Source organism: Stylophora pistillata, chromosome 1 (genome assembly GCF_964205215.1).
Source record: "Stylophora pistillata chromosome 1, jaStyPist1.2, whole genome shotgun sequence".
Lineage (NCBI taxonomy): Eukaryota > Metazoa > Cnidaria > Anthozoa > Scleractinia > Pocilloporidae > Stylophora > Stylophora pistillata.
Window position 1 is genome coordinate 45,617,141 of NC_142519.1, and position 21,021 is coordinate 45,638,161.

General features: G+C 37.2%; 3 protein-coding genes across 4 annotated transcripts in view; 2 read left to right on the forward strand and 1 right to left on the reverse strand.

The window, feature by feature from the left end:
* Window positions 1–124: 124 nt before the first annotated feature.
* On the forward strand, window positions 125–6,870 carry LOC148742744 (agrin-like). Its single transcript, XM_088759184.1, has 3 exons — window positions 125–281; window positions 950–1,366; window positions 5,516–6,870. Exons 1-3 carry the CDS (start codon window positions 230–232, stop codon window positions 6,172–6,174), a joined length of 1,128 nt encoding a protein of 375 aa, XP_088615310.1. The 5' UTR covers window positions 125–229; the 3' UTR covers window positions 6,175–6,870.
* Window positions 6,871–8,358: 1,488 nt separating this feature from the next.
* On the reverse strand, window positions 8,359–14,381 carry LOC111341989 (uncharacterized). The gene is made up of 6 exons (XM_088759286.1): window positions 14,224–14,381; window positions 13,304–13,551; window positions 11,833–11,907; window positions 10,910–11,154; window positions 10,442–10,643; window positions 8,359–9,420 (listed from the first exon to the last, which is right to left on the reverse strand). Exons 1-6 carry the CDS (start codon window positions 14,315–14,317, stop codon window positions 9,178–9,180), a joined length of 1,107 nt encoding a protein of 368 aa, XP_088615412.1. The 5' UTR covers window positions 14,318–14,381; the 3' UTR covers window positions 8,359–9,177.
* LOC111341982 (exocyst complex component 4) overlaps window positions 14,372–21,021 on the forward strand; it is a 29,278-nt gene continuing 22,628 nt past the window's right edge. For both annotated transcript variants that reach the window (XM_088759239.1, XM_088759242.1), the window contains exons 1-7: window positions 14,372–14,453; window positions 14,534–14,574; window positions 16,784–16,872; window positions 17,176–17,238; window positions 17,992–18,130; window positions 19,571–19,659; window positions 20,439–20,515. In XM_088759239.1, the coding sequence (XP_088615365.1) occupies window positions 14,412–14,453; window positions 14,534–14,574; window positions 16,784–16,872; window positions 17,176–17,238; window positions 17,992–18,130; window positions 19,571–19,659; window positions 20,439–20,515 (540 nt within the window). In that variant the 5' untranslated portion in view covers window positions 14,372–14,411. The remainder of the gene's footprint in view (window positions 14,454–14,533; window positions 14,575–16,783; window positions 16,873–17,175; window positions 17,239–17,991; window positions 18,131–19,570; window positions 19,660–20,438; window positions 20,516–21,021) is intronic.

Below are 21,021 nucleotides of genomic sequence, written 5' to 3' on the forward strand. Positions count from 1 at the left end.
CTGTGTTGATCTAATAAAAAGGAAACTTTTATGGAGTCGGAAAATAGGCATGAGAACTTCACCTCTTGTATAATCCCAGTGTTAATGGGTTGGGCCTATGATTGGATATATATATATGCCACCGTGTATCATTCAGGGATGAGTTTTATTTCTCTAACGACGCTGAACAGATCGTAAAGAGAGCCTCTAAACCTACGCTTAGACTCCTTCGCCCAACTGTTATTTAAGAATGAGGAAAGAACTTAGGCCTCTCTGCCTCGCTGCTGTTTTATTTCTATCAGGTAAGTATTATAACAGCTTCTTTTAAAATGCTATGTATACAGAACGTGTCAAATGTAGTAGGATTCAAAGCACGAGATTCCTGCGTCGAGAAATTGATACTGAAAAGTTACCGCGAAGGGATACGCATTAGAAAATTTTTGTGTGGTATCTAGCTGCGCAGATACCTTTTACCGAAATGGAAAAATTTTTCATTCCATCGAAGTGGAAAAATTTGATCACTCGAAACACGAAACCCAATAGAGTATTCATGCTATACGATAGGGAACTTGTTGAATAATTGATTTCTGATTTGTCGAAGATCACCTGCTGTAACCTTAAAAAAATTTGGGCTGTCGAGCAATTGTGAGTAATTTTCTATTGAGAATTGAAGGTAATCCAAGATTTCTTTAGCTTGACTTCACTCTGTGATAGGTCCAGAAAACTCAGGCCACTTACTCTACCAATCAAATTCAAGACGAGATGTGACATTTTTTCTCGCGATTTTTTACCGAGTTGTGATCGGATCTTTTCGACCATGTAAGTTGTTACGATTACTTTGGTCTCGGTCATACGATACTTAATCGAAGTTTTCTCTAAAGTAGACTCTTTTTTCTGTCTTCCTTGGTTCCTACCCGGTCTTCCGAGGTATTTTCATCTTTTATATCATCTTTTTCTTTATTACTTGCAGTTTCCGGAGGGAAGCCGGAACCCGTAAAATACAAAAAATTGTCGTGCGGTCTGCGTTACTTTCTTTGGCCTGGCTGCACAAAGCCTAACTCCGTGCCACAGAAGGTATGTGGAAGTGACAATAAAACCTATGCGTCGTTTTGTGCCTTTAAAGTCGCCCGGTGCTATGCCAAACAAGACCATAATACCAGATTAACTCCGCAATACAAGGGAGAGTGTGGAAAACCAGAATCGCCAAGAATGATCTTAACGAAGGATAGCCGAAGAAATGGACCGTTTGGGTGCCCAATTTTAAGGCAGTGCGACGGGTTTAAAGGAGAACCTGCATGTGGCAACGATGGACAGATTTACATGAATGCTTGTCACTTGATCTATACGAAGTGCCGAGGCAAGAAATTCTTGGAGCTCATGCCTTTAGGTAAGGAAACTATTGCCTGCGCAATCCAGTCGCTAGAGGATCAATTTCATTGAAAAAAAAAAAAAAAAAACGCTTCTAGTTTTATTTTATCTTACCGAGTGCTAAATGTGTTTTCTTTAGATAAGTAAAAAACTAAGGTATTAGTACAAAAATGATATGAAATTTTGAGTATTTCTTAAAAAGGGCAAGCATTCAAATAATCTTTTGTGAATGGCAAATTTGCGGTTGAGCCATAATGATTGAACGAGCTAACAAAGGAAGAGGTTAATTGGCTTGAAAGACTAAAGACTTCCATCCTGAAGTGATTTCATCATCTCCCGTGAGACCAAGGTACCACTGTAACTTTAGTGTTAAGCCGGTCGTATATTTTCAGATGATACGGCCTCCAGTTCACTTCTATTTTTTATATAGTCGTTCAGTTGGCAGTGTACATTGCAAATGTAAGTAACTTTCAACGTAAAGCTACGGTCGTGTTTACGTACTCTCGTCCGCTAGTCATTCATTTTACCGTTTCTGTTTGGAAAATAAACACGAGCATTATAATATATGACCCATCGCGTGCGTTCAAGTTGAAAAAAAATATGCGTAACTAAACCTTGTTTGATAGTTTATCGTATATTAACTGCGGACATTTTGCGATTGAACAAACGAATTCGAACGAAGAAAAGAAATAATGAGAGGGAGAAAGGAAGAAAACAGAAAAAAGAAAGAAAGAAAGAAAGAAAGAAAGACAAAAAAGTGACCATCATAAATGCATCTGGCCGTGTTTCTTGCTTTCACCCTAGGCGCTATCCCGTCTAAACCTATTTTTGAATGGAGCGCCTTGGCGTTTTTTGAGCATTGACGGTATTTATCGAATGGAATAATCATGCATCGATTTTAAAAATAAGTATAGACTATATCCGAAAAAAAAAACGACTTACTCTTTAGTTTTTAAAACTCTGTGTTAGGTGGAGAGCGATATGTAACAGACGGAACACAAGTGCCGGTTGTTCTTTCGTCTACTTGAATTAATTTTGCCTACTCGAACTTTGGTAGCGAAAGTTCGGGACTGTTTTCTTGTGCGTGATTATGAAAGTGGATTTTTCCAGTCCAAATGTCGTTGGCACAAATTTAAACTTAGCTTCTAAATCAAGTTGGGTGTAGTTTGACATGATGGACCATGCAAAGTAAGTGTCGTGATCTCCAATTAGAGGTACAAACTAAAATAAAAGAACAGTAAGTTTTAGGCCCTGTTTTTTAACTTGCTGATTTGACTGGTTTCCGTCGCGCCAAAGGCCTTTAAGTTAAACTTAGGATTTCTTCTTCGGGAATTTTCTCGCGATTCGAGTCGTTCACTTGGTTCGATCAAGTGGTGCTCGTGAAGGTTTATTTCTTGACCAACGAGGAGGACCTGAAATGGATACCTTCTAATTAAAAAGTTATTTTTAGAAGAGAATTTGTTGAACTATGGATCAATGTCACTCTGAGATTTTCAGTGTTCTCGACCAGGTTGTATATCGTTACGCAAGAACACGGCAAACTCGAAAACACAAGGATCACGTTATCTTAAATTGGATAGGCGAAATTTGGAGAAGATCCTTTTCAGAGCTCACAGCGATCTGTTTACTGCATGAGATTAGTTCTTCAATACTTCTTGCATTTCATTCGTTCTGCATTAATGGCATTGTTCTTCTAAAGTTAGATCCTACATCGGTTTGAGTGTCATCCATCAATACAATGGTGATTCAGCTGGGTGGCGTAGAATTTTGAGACTTAAAGTAGCTCCTCGAGAATGGAGTATTCAGCGTACAAGGCAAAAATATCCCAAAACGCCCTTTGCGTAGTTTTTGGCCCAAACAAACCTTATTCGAGTGTTAACTGTAATCATTATATATCCGTTACTGATTTGTGACAATTCGCAGATATGGTGTTTTTCCAACGGCACTACAACATAGTATTGCGACGCACGCTTTCCTGTGATATTTTGTAAACCAGTATTATACTGCTGCCATTGCTCACGAATACTCTCCGCAAGCAATGTAAAAATTTTTAATTATTATCCTTTCATAAGCACTACGGCTTACAGAATGTTTTCTGTTTCACTGTTTAATCCAGGTTGGAACTATTTGGGGATGGGTATTTTCAATTAATATTCAAAGTCGCTTAATTTTCTGAAAACCAAACTCATTACAATGGGTTTCGGGCTGAAAACATTTTAAAAATCGCGCTTAATAAAGTGACTTTAGCATGAGAAGAAGTAAACATCGCGTGATATTTGAAGCAATCCTTGAGACAGTGTAACTAATTAGAGTCTTTTATCAGATTACATATCGCTTGCTAATGACCATTAATCTCGTTAACTTGATTTCCGTTTCCTCACCACAGTGGTGGCCGTTTGAAGAGCGCATTCCATTTATGAATATGCCTTTACAACTCCGCAGTGGGGAACTTTGGCTAGACTACATTGAGCAGTTGACAATTTTTGAAAGGGAATTTTGCAGGTGCCCCAGAGTTAAGGAAATTTTTGGAAATAAAACGTTTAACCGTCAGCAGATGTCATATCACTGGAAGCACATTCTACTCGGTTATTTGAGGACGCTGTTTTTCATTCCAGTCCGAGGCTCGTATCCTCGACCTCTAGCACGGCAGTACGACGCTCTACAACCTGAGCTAATCAGGTGGTACTTTCGAACAGCGGAACGAACAAAAGAACAATAACTCATCGGCCTCATTGCTATTCACGCCAAATTTAGTGAATTGAAAACTGACGAGAAACCCTAAATTTGGCAATTTTTTGACAAAACATTTGACGGGGAACAAGCACTACCTCCACGCATACCGTTCTTTTTAAGAACCTCCTCTGCTTAATAATGGTAATTGAACTCAGTGGTGTGCAGTTTGGGCTGAAATCATACGTGTGATTTGAAATCACAAGTATGATTTCAGACCAAAATTGCACGAGGTTCAATTACCACTTTATTACATCTATTTTGAAATCGTATAAATACAGGACTTGGTCAATTCAAATGTTTTACTGATGCAGTACTGAGCCGGTTTTTAAATAATAAAAGGAACCGGAAACGCTTTTACATCTTATTTTGTATGCAGAACAGAAAGACTGACGTCATAGGTCAAAGACTCAGTCAAGCGTAAAATGATACGATTTAGAGCAAAAAAATGGTGCGATTCGTGAATAAATCGCACCAATTAGAGCCAATCAGATTACAGGGACCACCAGTGATTTCAAAATGGATGTAATAAAGACGGAAACCGCTACGGATTTCTTTTTTTTTCGCACACTTTTCTATGGCGAGTTAATAAAAGAGAATTTGATTTTAGACATGATTTTGAATTAAGCAGAAGCGTTTGGAATTTTTAGCACCTTGTATTTCGACGGCGCTATAGTCACATTTGGCTTTGTTAATTTAGTTTTTGACTTAAAAAGTACAATTAGTAAAAATCATTCAATTTTCCTACGTCTCTTCAGCGGTTAAACGTCGCGCATGTGCGAACATCGTTTAAAACGATTGGTCGTCTTAGGATGCGTCGTGGCTTTCGAGCGAAACAAATGCACAATCTAGTCAGTCACAATCTTATAACAGCTTACACTGACTTTTTTTATAAAGCCTAAATCAAAATAGTAAATCAAAAGAGTACCTGTTTTCAAATAGGCTATGTGTTGGAGAAGTCCCAAGTCTTCCTTTTCTTTTGTTTGGTTTCCTCTCGCACATTTCCATGAAAATTTTGATTTAGCATCGTATATTTGGATTATTATATGTTGATTATTTTTTTCTTCAAAATTTTGCGCGGGAAATTGCACGCGGCTGGGCAAACACGTTTGACCGCTGTGTTAATTAAGTTACAGGATTTTTTCTGTTTTGATAACAAAAAATTATTTTCAATTAATTCCAGCTTTTTCACGAGAACTGCTACACTGATTTCAGAACTTCATATAATTGCTTTTTGTCATTATTGTTTAATCATTTAGTTATTTATAAAATACTGACAAATTACAGTTATAACCGTGATTACTACCATAAATCACAAGGCTAACATACAGGCGAAGGGCAATCATAGGTTGTTAAACCTAGACATCATATTTTGATTAGTATCTATTTCAGCCCATAGTGCATGTCTAACACAAGGGCTATTTTAAATTTGTTTCAGGTTTTTGTAAAAACTCCAGAAAACTCCTACCGATTACATCGTGTCCCAGACACTGTCCGACCAGTTCTCGACCCGTGTGTGGTTCGAATCGTAAAACATACGAAAGTATCTGTCACCTAGACAAAGCCATTTGTGCATTGCGGAAGAAAAACGATGTCTCTCTTTCTCTGCATTACATTGGAGCATGCAATGCACCGGCCACACAAGAGCCATGCCCGAAATTGGAAGAATGCAAATCTGCACCAAATGGACCTGTATGTGGGTCCAATGGAAAAAGGTACACAAGTGTATGTCACTTACGTGTCGCAATGTGTCTCGGAAAGAGACCAAAAGATCTTAAAGCGTGCCATGCCGCTTGCACATTGCAAAATAATCCCAGGGACTCCCCTGGAAAGAGCCCACAGGAACTTAAGGCGTGCACAGCTACTTGTGCATTGCAGAATGATGCTGATGAGAATCTTACTTTGCATTATTTTGGAGAATGCAATGCTCCAGTTAAACTAAAGCCATGCCCGAGTAGGAAGGAATGCCGCATACATGCGCCGAGGAAGCCCGTGTGTGGCTCGAATAGAAGAACGTATCGGAACTTATGTATCTTTCGGGCATCATCGTGTCGCAAAAAGACGCCACTTAAGCTCTTATTCCCAGAGATGTGCTAGATAAAACAACCGGCTAAAAAACAGCGGTCTGGTTACCTTTTCACAACGTATCAGTTCTAGATCAATGGACCATTTTCAGAGTGTCCTAAACAGTAATTTTCAAAATAGGAACTTATGATTTTAACTTTTAAGCTTTTCAGCAATGATATCATTAAGCGTTGATCTTATAATCAGACATTTTTCTTTTAAAATCAGGAGTCAATTTACCTTGTAGAAGGCACTTTGGGATATCTGTAGTCTTTACAAAGTAGCCTATTGTTCCGTGTTCGTGCGAAGACGGCAAGGCTGAGGAAAGGAAGGGGGTGGGGGTGGGGGTGGGGGTGGGGAGGACTAAGCACTACTTGAACGTAAATTGTTTTACTCTCAGGGAGGTTTGATATCTTGAGTTTAGTTCCTAACATGGTTGGTAAAACCATCAAGATACGGTTAAAATTAATTATTACTTGCTAGAGGCGAAATAGAAATCATAGAAATACTACGCCTAGTTGAACTAGGCCTAAAAATAACAGTTTCTCATTTTATTTAATGTTAGAGAACTTCTGTTTTTTTAGTTTAGGAAAAATTACAGAATTACAGAAATATCACAATATGATAGTAAAGTAACAAGTGCATGGAATTTGTATCTCGCAACATTTTTGCAGATACATTGTACCTGCAATTTTTAGCTTAATAAAGGTTTCAATTTAAAATAACTTATTTTGCGACTTGAAGTTTATGTTAATAAAAATTGATAATACTTACAGCATGAAACGAAGCTGTCATTTTACTTGTTGGGAACCCATCAATTTATTCTATTGCAAATAATTCAGCCTCTTTGAACTAGAATTTTTGTTCAAGGAGGCTCCTCATTTTGGGAGGCACTTGTTTTTTAATCGATAGTTTAGCACCTGAATCAGTGTTCTACAACAGTTCCTTGTTTAAATGACATGTTTTTAACTGATAACCGACCAAACGTGTACCTCACTGACACCTTCAAAACGAGCGGTGAAGTTACGAGAGCCTTGAGGTAGAAAATAGCGAATTCGCCTCACATCGTTTTATATCTACTCAAGGCCCACTCAAAATTGCCAGCTGCACAAACATTATGAGGGGCTTGCAATGAAGGGAGATTCTGAGGTGTCATGATAGCGATGCTTTGGAGACGTCGATGAACTTACTTTTCTTCTTAACCGACGTAGTAGTGTTTAGCGCGGTGGGTTTACCGGCTGCAACAAAGCCAAACCCTTGCAGTGGCGTTGAATTGAAAATAGGAACGCGAATAGTTTGCCGTCGGGTTTCACGCACTCAGACTTCGAACGATTTGTCGATTTCACGTTGCTATTAGCCTATAACGGCTAGGATACATACAAAATTTTTAACAAACGTGCATCACTGTTGTTCTTCTTACTACGATGAGTGGCAAAAGTCTTGACATGCTCTACTACTAATTGAGTTTTTTATAAGTTGCATTCATCTCCCTTTCTCCCCCATTTCCTTGTTGCCTATGGTTACAGAGAGTTCGCTAAAAATATAGTTTCAGGCAACATTGTTCGGGGGGGGGGGGTGAAGGGAGAGGGAAGGGGGACTTCCGAGTGACTTACTGGAGAGTAATTACACGATGTCTTCTTTTTGTTGATTGGAGGGTTCCTGAAGGGGAGGCGTACCTGAACTACTTTTGCCACTCAGTGTAGATCGTTCTCTTCGCCACGCTCTCGTTATCCTTTCCGTTGCAGTTTCCTTAAGTCCCTTATATGAAATCCCGCATCCCACCTTGAATATCCCTCTCCGCTCGACTAAGGACACAAGGCCCACAACAGTTACTAAAACAGTCGACCTTGGTGCGCGTCGAAACTTTCCAAGCTGGCTTATGTAAGACACGGTGGTTATGCTGATTGATATTATTTTGCAACATACTCGTATACACTGGCAGATATTCTCAACGTCACATCTTGATTTGGCACTTTTGGCGAGGGGATGGCGTGCCTAAACCGGAAGGAGAGAATCACGTATGGTATACTGAACAGGGGTGAGAGAGGTTATCAAGATTTACTGTTTGTTTTGCTTTAAGTTGTTGAATAAACGCCGCTCTGGGACAGAGAACGCCACTGCAGAGAGGTTCATATGGATAAACAAAATGGCATAGTACAAGAACACGACTAGGCTTTCAGCTACAGCTGTGAAGTATCAGTTTCGTACACGAATAAATGAATTTTCACTTTCAAGTTTATTCTAGATCTACAGAGAATAAATAGAACGAGATATAAATACATCATCCTTGTTTACACTGAGTAACACCACCTAAAATTTCGGAAGTTAAGCCCGTAAATTCCTGCCTGTTCCCAGCGTTCAGCAGAAAAAAAAAAAAGCAACAGGAAACCCCGAGCAGCGTAAAGCGTTTTATTCTCTTCAAACCACAAAATTCCAAGACGTTTAATGGCCTTTTCAGAACATTTTGAAGCTTTTTTTTTTTCGTTATCTCTTACTTTCCGAAATATAGGTTATCCGATGAAAACAGCGGTGAAACGTTGGGCATGCGCAAGAGGATCATTCCTGGCCAGGCTGCTCGCCAATTTCCCGTGCAAAATTTCTAACTAAGGAAAACATAAGAAACGACAGCTGAAAGAAAATTGAAAAGAATATAATATCTGTTTAAGCAAACAAAAGAAGGAAAAAGGATAACTCGAGCCTTGTCGGGCACAAAGCTTATTCAAGTACGGGTATTCTGTACAATTCTATTTTGAGCTTCACTAGAAAGGTTATACGATTTCAAAACACCATATGACTTACTGTTTCTTTTATGTTTTTATTTGTACTCTAAAAGCAGGCCGACTAGTCATGACAACGTTGAACGCTGTGTTTAAAAGCATTCTCTTTGCTGTTTTTCTCTCTCAGTTAGACAAGAAAGGTATCAATATTTGTCGCCCCTTGGTATATACTGTTTTGGAGACTAAATAGAGCCGACAATCTCTTCTGAAAAGAACTGGCTCTAGAATGAACTAAAACATGAGGGAAATTCCACAAAAATTAAATCATGATTTTGGCTGAACCATTTGGAGCTTCATCCAGCTCAGCTATGGTTTTCTTCAAGGTTTTAAGCAGTACATCGTTTTCCTCCGAGGTCCCAACGGTAATTCTAACACAATCTTTGCAATGGACTTTAGATCCTTGATAGCGAATCACAACTCCTTTTTCTGAGGCCATTTTCCTGTAGATCTCATAGGCGTGGTCTATCCTTAGAAACACGAAGTTGCTATCTGAGGGAAAAATCTAAAAAAGAGAGAGACGAAAATACAAAATTTATGTTCTCTTTATGTGTCAGTTCGAGGTCGAATAGCTGGCAAGTTTGTTAAATTTTCACACATTGCAATTCTAATGTCTCATGGTCATTTATTACCTTAAACTTCTAACCAAACTATACAAGACTTATATTTTAGTTCTTATTAACTGTGCAGGAGGTCTGTATGGGAGAATCTTGACCGAGGTCGCCAGTACAGACCGAACGCAGTGAGGTTTGTACCAGCGACCGAGGTCAAGGTTCTCCAATACAGACCGACCTAGCTTGGTTAATGAGATGTTTATTATATGGCTGTGTCTTACATGCTATTTTTTTACATTTTTTGTACCTTTTTTTCTAGACCGGTCTAGATGCCGGTCTAGATGGGAAAATCTAGACCGCTTTCAATACTGATTTCAGCCAATCAAATTCGTGAATTCTGTAGTTCCCAGTCTTTGTGAGACACAGCCATATAATAATTTGAAATATTAGATCACTCTTAACCCCTTGACCCCTTGGAATGACCAGCATGTACATGTTATTTCTCCTTAGTCAGGGCTCGACACTTAATTTTTCAACCTACTAGCCATGTGGCTCGTGACAACTTAGATGCCATTGCAATTTCAGTTTGTTTACTTACCAAAATGTCTAGTGGAAATAAAAACCCTAAGTCAAAACTGAATTTCTACTAGTCTGTGGCTAGTTGGCTACCACTGGTATCAAGCCCTGCTTATAATGCCCCCCCCCCCACCCCCCACCCTACATCATACCTGAAAGTCACAAGAATAAAGGAAATGTTTACCAATTCAACTAATGATTGTTAAACAAATTCTCCTTGTCAGCACCTTAATAAATGTATGAAGAAAAGTATGGAGAATATGCACACTGATGTTAGGACGTTAAGGGTTATTAATCTAAATGACATACACACATACTGCTGTAGATATGATAGTATGTATTTGCTTAAGAAAATTCAAGTGGGATACATATCCTTGTAACAACTTCACCAGTTACCTTTCTCACTGTTGGAAGTTTCCCCAGCTCTTCAATAATCCTTTTTTTCTGTTCAGCAAGGCTCTTCACATTAGCCTCCATAAGGTGTACATTATCGAGTGCTTTGTGAACTATAGGGGCAGTGAGTTTACTGATGTTGTAGGGAAATTTCACTTTGTTGAATATTGCAATGATGTCTTCATGAGCAATTGCCATTCCAAACCTTTAAAGAAAAATAAAGAGTATTGAACTTTTTTTATAATCAAAATTTCCAACTTTCACAAACTGTGTGTGAAACAGATAATCTGAAACCAGCAAAACTTTTGCAAAATTTGACAAAGAGTTTTTCACAACATGCATCAGTTAATTTCCTCTTGGTCTGTTAGTGGCTCAAGTAGAGAAAAATAAATGATTTGGGGTTTCAAACTCTAAGAAAGGATATTAACATCAAAATAACTTGTAGAGATGTTCTTAGGACAAAAATCTCACCTTATTCCAGCCAAACCAAATGCCTTGGAAAAAGTCTGCAGAATTATTAAGCGTGGATACTTGTCTAAAAGATAACACAGGCTCCCAGAATTGCTGAAATCAACATATGCTTCATCAACCACCACTATTCCTTCAAATCTTTCAAGAAGCCCTATAATCCTGTCAGTTTCCAGTGTGTTGCCTGTTGGGTTGTTTGGGGAACATAAAAAGATCACATGGGTTTGTGGAGTTACTGCATCCAGAACCTAAAAAAAAAATGTTCCTACGGCTCAATGTAAAGCATTATAAGTTAGAACTACAGCTGATCTGGCATCTAGCATCTGGGAGGCATGCCATCAAAGCCTTAACCTTTTTCACTTCCAAGATCTCATCAGTAATTCTCCTTACCATCAGTTATACAATTCGCATGATGTCAATTCAGAGAATTTCAGTATTGAATCAACTAATAATCCCCTAATGATATTTTTCTTTATTCTCATCACTTTTCTGCTTGATATTGTATTGCGATTTTAAGGAGAAACCCTGTCTCGATCACTCATTACTTTTCCACACTTCTCTCTCTGAAATTCTTCACCACCAGTAATAGCATTTATAATTATAATTTACCTGTTATGGCATCATCATTTCATTTATTAATTATAAAGAACTGACAAAAAATGAAATCAGAACTTGGAAAATGAACAGGGAAAGTGTGAATTTTTGACAATAATTGCTGAGAACAATAACAACATCAAAAAGCAACAACTGCACAATCCAATAAAAATGCAGTGGAGGAGGGGGGTGGGGAGTCCTGAGACCAAATCATGTAAACTGAAATAAAGGTTCTGCATATCATAAATACATAAACATGTAAAGTGCATGACTAATAGTGTCTCAAGCAGGAGTGAAGTGAAGTAAACATACGCGAATACACAGTATAATACCTCGTCAACTGGCAAATGGAACTCTTCTGTCAGAGGAACTGAAATGACTTGAATATTATTTATGTCAGCCACAACCTGAAAAAAAGTTCTGCTTTTTAATAATCAAACGTTTTCATCTCTCCCGATGAAACAAAATTTAATTTATTACAAAGTACTCCGTTTACATAATCCTCAATCTTAGGACAACAGTAAATAATTGCAGAGGGAGACGGTTGGAGTGCTAAACTCTAGTCAAGCAGTCCAGGTTTGACAGCAGGGTGTGATAATTATGTGTTTCATACTTGGACAAAACACTTTACTCTCAAAGTGTCTAAATAAGTAATAGTTATTAATATCATAAAGATCACAAAAACTGTTAAAGTGCCACTACGACGAAAATTTTTGTTGCTGGTTTTGACATTTTTTAGTGCCAATCAAGTTAATATGGTTAGAATTGTACTATGCGATAGTTTTTAGGTCGATGAAAGCAAAATACGCCTTGATATAGCTGGCTTAAATTCACAAAAAATCCGTCCACCATTACTCAGCTCGCAACCGAGAGCCAGCGACTGAACTGAAAAGCGGTTTTATGCATGAGTTGGCCTGTGACGTCATATGCGCACTTTCGCATCGTGCTTTGTGTGTTGTGAGAGCTCCACAGTGGAAATTCTAGGCATTTTATAAGATGTATTTTTCCTCGAATTCTTCTTCCAAATGGCATACAAATTTAGCCACGTTTTTTAGGGCGAGCTGTGCATATGATGTCACTTCCGAAAGGCTCCAACTAGTGCAAACTCTTTTTGCCACACTCGGCCATTTTTGAATTGAGTAATGACGGGTGACCAAAAACGAAAAACAAGGTTGAAATAATCATACTTCCCGTGAGAATTTTGCAATTAAACTTGGCATGGTAAGTGTTTCTTACTTCTAGTTTCCAGAAGTGAAAAGAAAAGGCAATGCGAAATTTTGATCATAGTGGCACTTTAATGAACTAGTATCCTTCTTACCAGAGAAACCAAGATAAGTTCTTGCAGTATGAGCAAGGCTGTTAACAAGTTTGAAAGTTGAAGAAAAGTAAGGAATGGTGGGCGGCCACATTATCTTGGACACCAGGTTATTTCAAACCAATTGAAACTATAAATTTCTGATGTACCTTGCATTCCACAAGTTCACATAAATGTTTCTGCAAATTCTGAACGTAGAATTAATTCTCATAATTATTTTAACCTGTAACTAGTAAATATCATAATTGTATGATTACAACTTCCAAACTAAATATTGTATAATTTTCATTGCCAAAACTATATGTAGGTGAAAGTAGCCAGCTTAAAATAACAGATCAGCCAGCAGTTTTGCCTGGGTATCAAGATTTGACAGCTATGAGTATCAGGACCACTTAATATAGTCCAAGTGCTTACTCTGCCTTATAAAGGTGAAACTTTTCATGATGTTCCCATTAGAATTGGTCTTAGAAAAGATTTTTCAATCTTACCTTGTACATTCCATACGTGGGTGGGGTAATCAATAGACTTCCTTCACCAGGGGTACAAAACACCCTTACAACCATGTCAATTGCTTCATCACTACCCACTCCAAGAAATATCTGCTCTTTCTTCACTCCCCTGTACTTTGCTATTTTCTCCTTCAAATCAAAGTTGTAGGGGGAAGGGTAACGATTCATATCACCTTCCATTGGAATGCATGATCCATATGAACATTCATTGGCATCAAGAAGAACTCCTGGTATGAGAAAAACACAGAAAGATTATTGATCAACTCACGTTATAGTTAAACCGCTTTAAGTTCTTCTCTCATAATCTGGGTTTACCATTTTTACTTCATGAATCATAAGTACACCAAGCTCACTGACATATTTTGATATTCCATATTTTGGAATAGTTTTTAAAACCATTTAATGATTAAATAAATTATGTCTATATTTATTATATAGAGAGCGATATATTGAAATAATTTAAATATTAAGTTGAGCAAATAAAAGATATTACATATTTGTAAATATAGAATTGATTACATTTAAAACTATTGAATAATGCCATAATCGGCTTGCCATACACGAGGATTGTATGATGAATAAATTGGAAAGATTTCCGTATAATCTCATGCCATGCCAGTAATAAACAAAGCCGTAATCCCAAAGGTAATCTGTTGTTTTACCTCTACTTTCTTTTATCCATGAATTGTATGCATAACGAAGTATGAGGTTATACGGAAATCTTGCAAAAATTGTTTCATATTCTATCTCCCTCCACAACTGGCCAAAACGTGGAAATGTACATTGTTTGATCGAAGCTTGCATAACGTCGACTAATTAATCGATGCCTTGCACTTCATTAGCACAGCGTGGTTTGCTCATTTTAAAATATTTTCAAAATCAGATAAAAAGAGATTTACCTTCACTGTAATCATCCCTTGCACATCTGTAAGGAGTCAAATTCAGAATATTTGGTCTGACCAGATTTCGCAAATCAAGCTGTAAATGACTCATGATTTCCTGTTGCTCGTAAGCCCGTCCGTAAGCCCTGGAGCTGACTAACCGATGAGTCCACGAAATTTTGTCAGCGGTACCCAAAACTAACAAAATGGCGACTTTGAAGGGCAGGAAGCAGGCCAAGGATTCCTCAGTAATTCTCATCTTTTCAGTTCTCATGAATTCTGTGGGAAAAATTTTCGTTTATATTAACTTTTGTCTCTTTTTTTTTAGTCTAAAGTGCTGTTACAGGTCATAAACACGTTGCTAAGCAGGTGAGTCTGACATGAACTATTTGCAGTTCGGAATTCGAAATTTGGGCCGACACAAAGCAAGTGAAATGGAGACGATGCATGAACCTTCCAGATTATGCATCAAGCACCTTTGGTGAAATGTTCGTTTAGATGTAATTTTTATTTCATAATTCTGTTGAATCAAAACAAAAAATTGGAAAGTGCGAGCTAGCTGAGCAATGGACATTTCCGCAATGCTTTCCTTTGCAGTACCCGGCCCAGTTGTAAGTAAGGCTAGTTTGCAGATATCGCGAAAATCCGCAATATTGCCAAATTGCGGAATACCATGCAGAGCATCCTTAAACTTGATATTATTTACCATTTCCATCAAAGCTCTTTGTGATTCGAGAACGACTTGGCGTCAAACAGGCACATTATTTTTCTAGTAGTACTCCCGGGATTTCAAGATTGATTAATTTCCGTCAGCCGCGTTCAAATTTTTCAGTTAAATTTGCAGGCGTCTCACTCTGTCTGGTATTCTCACTATGTTGTATTCTGCTTAAAGTGGATTATTCTGTTGTCAACTGCTCTGGTGTAGTTTTCTGTGCATCAGCCTTTGTACTTTGTACATTGTTATTGAACATTATTATTATTATTATTATTATTATTATTATTATTATTATTATTATTATTATTATTATTATTATGTCCAGTGGATACGGGGCAATTCTGTTTCCTCTTTGAGAGGTGTGAGGTTTCCTTTGAAGTTGTTTTGATTGACCTCAATAAAGACTACTTTTATTCTTTACATCCTAACTTCATTAAGCATATTCTCCACACTGTCCTCAATACATTTTCTAAGGAACTGACTAAAAGAATCTGTCAAATAATCAAGAGATTGATCATTTGCATTATTCTTCTTACCCTAATGTTTGATTGAAGAGTAAAATATTGTAGGGAGAAATTAGATGATCTGAGTTACTCATCCCCCGGTTAGCTCAATTGGTTAGAGTGCCAGATTGTATGTTGTGTGGTGGGTCAAGGGTTTGAGCCTCGGCCGGACCAATACTCATGGTCTTAAAATAACTGAGGAGAATTTGCTACCTTTCTATAATATCAAGAAATGGATAGATATTCTAGCCTTCTCGGATAAGGACAAAGAAACCATAAGCCCTGTCTCCTGCAGGGTTAGGGGTAGGAGACATTAATTTCCCACGCATGTGATTACTGTGTGGTGGATGTCCTTCCCTGGGGTGAGATGGGTGGTTTCTGTGCTGATGAAAATGTATATTGATATTAGCACAATATAAGTTAATAATAACAATAACAATACTCTCAGGTGTATGGAAGGGGAACTAGATGACTTGGTGAGAAGAAGAGTAAAACACTAAGGGCTGGTTATTTATGAGGTCAAACCCAAACTGCAGTTTTTGCAAGTAATGGGCCATACGTATTCTCTATAAGAGGTTTGCTTTTAATAAACAAATGTCCTTCCACTGGTAGCTTTCAGCCGCTCTTGACACTGTTCACTAAAATAAAAGTTCAGATAAAAGACTGATTCAGCTAAATTCAAGATAGCTTAGAATGTGGTTTTGTTAAACAGCGGCTTAACTTTGTTCAAATATTGGCCCAAAAACTAATGTTAAGACAGTTTTAATTACCAACAATAAATACTGGTTTAGTGAAATTGCTCCCTATTGCAAAAACCCAGGATGTATCAGGAAGATAAAATGTTCTTAATTTTGTGAGGATCCCATAGTGCTTAATCTTCTAGAATCTTATCAAATCACAGTGATAGTTTTCTGATACTAATTTGCACACCTGAGTAAAAGAAAACCCTGAGTAAAGAATTCTGCACAGCCCTATACTTAATTATGCATACAGTTCTTGGATGAAGAAAACTGGCAAAGATAATGAATTATCTTTGAGATTACAGCTTTAAATTAAAAGACAGTATAGCATGAGGTTATACGGAAAACTTTCCCAAGTCTGCATCCACGAAGGAAAAGGTTTCCTTTTAATCATGAGCCATGTTTGGAATGAGATTCTTAACATAAATTAAATGAAAAAATTGGTGATTGATAGAGCAATATTACACAATGTCACATGATGTAAAAACAGTGTACAGAATTCAAGGGTTATGATGTAGATGTCTAAAATGTGCAGGTAATGTTGAGATACATGAACTTGTTGATGTCCTTGGACCAGAAAAGTAAGAGAAGAAATGAAATTTATTCATTTTGTTCATTAGTGATAATGCAGAAAGAAGAGATATTGAACGAGAAAGGTTGCAACATGAATTGAACGAATATGATGACAAGCTAAATAGACTAGTCGAAGGTAAGAGATTCTGTAATTGAGGAAATGACAAAGGTCTTAACAAACTTTGGAGGAATTATTGTAATTTTTATTGTGTTAATTGTCTTTTGCTTTTGTTTCTGTGTCATGTTTTCTATTCTTTGTATACATAGTTGTTGTATGAACATGTGTCTGATGTGTCACTGTAAATGACTTCTCAGAGTTCAGAATACAGCTGAAGAACAACAAGGAGCATTGGAACTGTGGCACGCTTCTTGAGAAGTGCAATTAGTGCTGGTGACAATAGAACTACATATAACCTTTGAATTATTTGTCCTTCTGCAGCACACCAGGATCACTTGAAATCAAGCATTCAAACATTTACTGGAATTTCAACAAGAATTTTAGGTTTGTGTTTGTGACTGTGTTGTGTTTTGGGGGTAATTACCTGTGTATTGAATTCAAGTGAAAACAAGGGGTGTTTGTTTTGATTCCTTTTTTACTTAGTCATATGGCCCAGTGTGGTTGTCACTTAATTGTGATGTAAGATCTCTGTGTGTAAAAAAGATTTAGTAATTAAATGTGGGTTGATTTACAAAGCAGGTACCTCAAATGTTTATGAAGGTGCAGTTGGCAGTCATACATCAAGTTACACATTTGCTAACTAGAAAAAGTTTTTTTTAAGTGTAATTTTACAAAGTGAATCTAATTGTTTTGCAGTTATACACTCCACTAAAATTAATTGTAGTTCATGACAGGCTTGTTTAAAGGAGGCGCCAAACCAAGGGGAGGTGCCACTTTGAGTCGCATTTCATAAAAGGGGGGTATTGGAGGGAGGGCACTTAATTAAGGGGGGTGCATATAAAGTTTGCAAGCACACGAAGAAAGAAATGACTGAAATGGAAAAGAAACGATTAAACTATTAACTATTAAAAAGTTATGAATAAATGTGCAATTCTTTCCTTGTATCCCTCCTATTTTAGAAAGTGAAGGAGGGGAGTGCCTTGGGGGTGCTTATCAGTTTAAGGATGTGGGTTCTTATTGGAGGAAATACAATACACATATAGATGAGATTTCCAGTTTAGACTAGGGTTTCTTTGCTTTTTCAATCTTTCTAATTCAGGGGCTAATTTTCACAATTAAATTTTGAACTACACACAGCATCTCTTGTGAAAGTTAAAGCTCTAAGAGACAATTTGTTAGCATGCAAGTCATTACTGCACTGCAAGAGAGAAGAATTGAAGAAGTATTGGATGGATGGCTTGGAGTACAATGAAGTCTTAAATCTTTTAGATAGAATGTAAGTAGTTTTCTCATATATATTATTAAATTGGTCAGCTTAAGACATTGAGAAAAGGATGCTAGTCTGCTTTCATGTGGTAAAAACAGTGTTTTACCCTCAGGTTGCACTCAAGGCTTAGTTTTGATACAATGATGGTTTTCAGACAAGGAAAATAAGTTTCCTTTTTCAACTCAATGCTGTCCTCTTCAGTAAAGATTTGGGAAACAAACCATTTTGGTGCCTATTGTTGTAAACAACCCATGCAGTATTGGTAAATTTCATCAAATTCTTCTTTGCTGATTCCTTTAAGCTTTTTCAGTCCCCAACATCAGTTTGCATATTCTCTAAAAGTTACTCTTCTCTGCGCATTTCCATCAGCTCTGACAAGGAGAAATTATTTAGCAATCAAGAGCTTTCTAGTAGGTGATCATTTGTTTTATTCTCATGACATTGATGTGTGGTTCAGGGGTGATTATTATGAGGACAAATTAGATGTTAGTCTCTCTCAAGGGGTAAAGGGTTGTCAATCACCAAAACCCTGGTAAGCATGCAGCACTCTGACTTATAAAATATTTTAAATTATTTTGTTTTGCTATATGCGTTGAGCTACATTCATGCATGATTTTCAAGTGTCTTTTTATTGAAAGCTCTCTGTAATTCTGCGTTGTCAATGTTGGAGGCTATCAGTGAATATTTCGCTTGCTGCTTTGCAGCATGGTAAAATATTCACCACTGGCCACCTCTACTTCTGTCATTGAGTATTTGTTTAAACTGTACAGTGACGCACGGCAGGTGACTCTCCATGTGCACAGAGTTACTTGTATGTGTTCACATGTACATGGCCTCTTGATAATGACAGTACTGATTCATGTAGTTTATTTGTAGTATTTCTTTTGAATAAACATGACTCTTCACCTGACTTGAGTAAACTACCTACAGTTATATAATTTATAAATGTGCATGTAAGTGTAAAACTAAAAGTTAAAAAAAATAAGAAATTTTTAATGAATATGATAACTTAATAAAATGTTCCTTAATATTTAATGTTATACTTAATGTAATATGTATAGAGTCATAAACTATTTCTTAAGTGTTTACAAACACTCCATTAAAGCGTTATATAGTCACTTGACATGTTCCTTATGGCCACTGGGAGGTTACATGTTTTAAAATTGCTGCTGCTGTTGAAGAGTTCCAGACTCTTGAGGAAGAATGAATACTGGTGTGGAAGGAGATCTTAAATAGAAACTGACTCTGGCACGTCAGTCAAGTTAGCAGAGAAGAATATGGGTTGGTGTTTCAGTCCCTCTACAGGCATACATCTGTAGATCGCACCAGACTGAAGCACCTGGTGAAACTCTGCAAAGACACCAGTTTGCAGCTCTGGTCTTCTTATACATGTGTACAGTACAATCCTGTAACAGGTCTCTCTATGTAGAATTTTTTTCTTGTTTTTAGAGATCAAGTGAAGAATGTCCCCGAACAGATTGAGAAATATAAGAAAAAGAAATATTACTTGCATGCTACAGAGCTTCTTGTATCTACAGGTATGTAATGTAAATTAAATTTAAAAATAATATATTCAATTTTGCATGTTTGGAAAGTGTGTTATTATCCCTTTGGAGGTTATCTTGGTTTGATAGTGGTAAGTATGACAAAATATTGCTTCACATACTCAACTCCTGTGCAAGATAATAATCCATTGCAAATTACCCCTTCACATTTTTATTGCTTTTGTGGTCTCTTTGGTAATACCTAATATGCAAGTACTTAACTATACTCTACTGGAGAGAGGCACTTTTAGATAATTATAGTTTTATTAAGAACACAAAACAGTACATGCACACCCTGGGCCAGAATTAAGGTCCCTGGAACTGGATTCTGATGCACTTGTCTGTCTACAAAATGACCCCTCACCTGAGTAGAGTTATATATATATCTTATTAACCAAGCACGAGGGCCGTACTGGGAGAATATTGGCCCGAGGTCTTGACAGTACAGACCGAGCAAGCTTGGTTAATAAGAGATTTATTATACGACTGAAGTTCAAAGGGACACAAGTGCAGTATTATTCAGGACAGTGCCCGGTCCAATACTGAGAGAATATTGACTGGCAATAGAGCATTTTGATTAGTTGATTTTAGTTATTGGCCCTATGACTTCCTGAGTCGTGTAATAAGTTATCTTCTCAAATGATTTAAGAGAGTTTTAGATAGAGATAGCTGGAAAGACAACTTTACATACATGTATATGTTAAAAAAAAATATCCAGGACTTACAGATGAAAATGTTCTTAATTTAATTTATTTGTGTATTTCTACATGCAGTTTCTCTACTTGAGGGAAGTTTGTCTGGAGTAGAGGCACTGAGACATCTTCGTCTTGATTTGCAGTCACGCAAAAAGGCAAGTAGAGAAAGTGTGTTAAACAAACTGAGCAAATTTTAAGACCACTTTCATTTGTCTTCTTGATCATGCATGGGATGTAAAGTTCCTGATCAGGTTGATAAAGTTTGATAGTATTCTATTGCTAAGACTACTGTGTTGGTACATTGTACAACTGTCTTGCTGACAATTAAGTTCTGTTGCTTAATAATGTATCGCTCCATGGAGAAGTTTTTTCTGTGGGAGTAGTGATCCCTATTTGTACACTGCATGTACAGCATTTACATATAGCGATTGGTCAAGGAAATGCATGCCTCTATATCAACCAAACAGATGCAAAGCTAAACGCAGTCACAACTTAGTCACTCTTCAGTCTATTTTCACATATTGAAGTTTGAGTTTTCTTTGATCTGTTGCGGTGTATGCATTTACATTAATTTTTCTATGATGGGCTATTCAGTGTTTTCTCTTGTTTCAAGCACAACTGGTGATTGAAGGTAAACATTCAAACTGGTAATGCAATCCCT

What these genes read in the sequence shown, in the direction of transcription:
- LOC111341989 (XM_088759286.1), bottom strand. Translation starts at nt 14,317, where the DNA reads ATGAGTCATTTACAGCTTGATTTGCGAAATCTGGTCAGACCAAATATT. An exon ending in CCACGTATGGAATGTACAAG is followed by an intron (nt 11,908 to 13,303) that starts GTAAGATTGAAA and finishes ACTTTTTTTCAG; the next exon opens with GTTGTGGCTGACATAAATAA. An exon ending in TCCATTTGCCAGTTGACGAG is followed by an intron (nt 11,155 to 11,832) that starts GTATTATACTGT and finishes TTTTTTTTTTAG; the next exon opens with GTTCTGGATGCAGTAACTCC.
- LOC148742744 (XM_088759184.1), top strand. Translation starts at nt 230, where the DNA reads ATGAGGAAAGAACTTAGGCCTCTCTGCCTCGCTGCTGTTTTATTTCTA. An exon ending in TGCTGTTTTATTTCTATCAG is followed by an intron (nt 282 to 949) that starts GTAAGTATTATA and finishes TATTACTTGCAG; the next exon opens with TTTCCGGAGGGAAGCCGGAA. An exon ending in CTTGGAGCTCATGCCTTTAG is followed by an intron (nt 1,367 to 5,515) that starts GTAAGGAAACTA and finishes AATTTGTTTCAG; the next exon opens with GTTTTTGTAAAAACTCCAGA.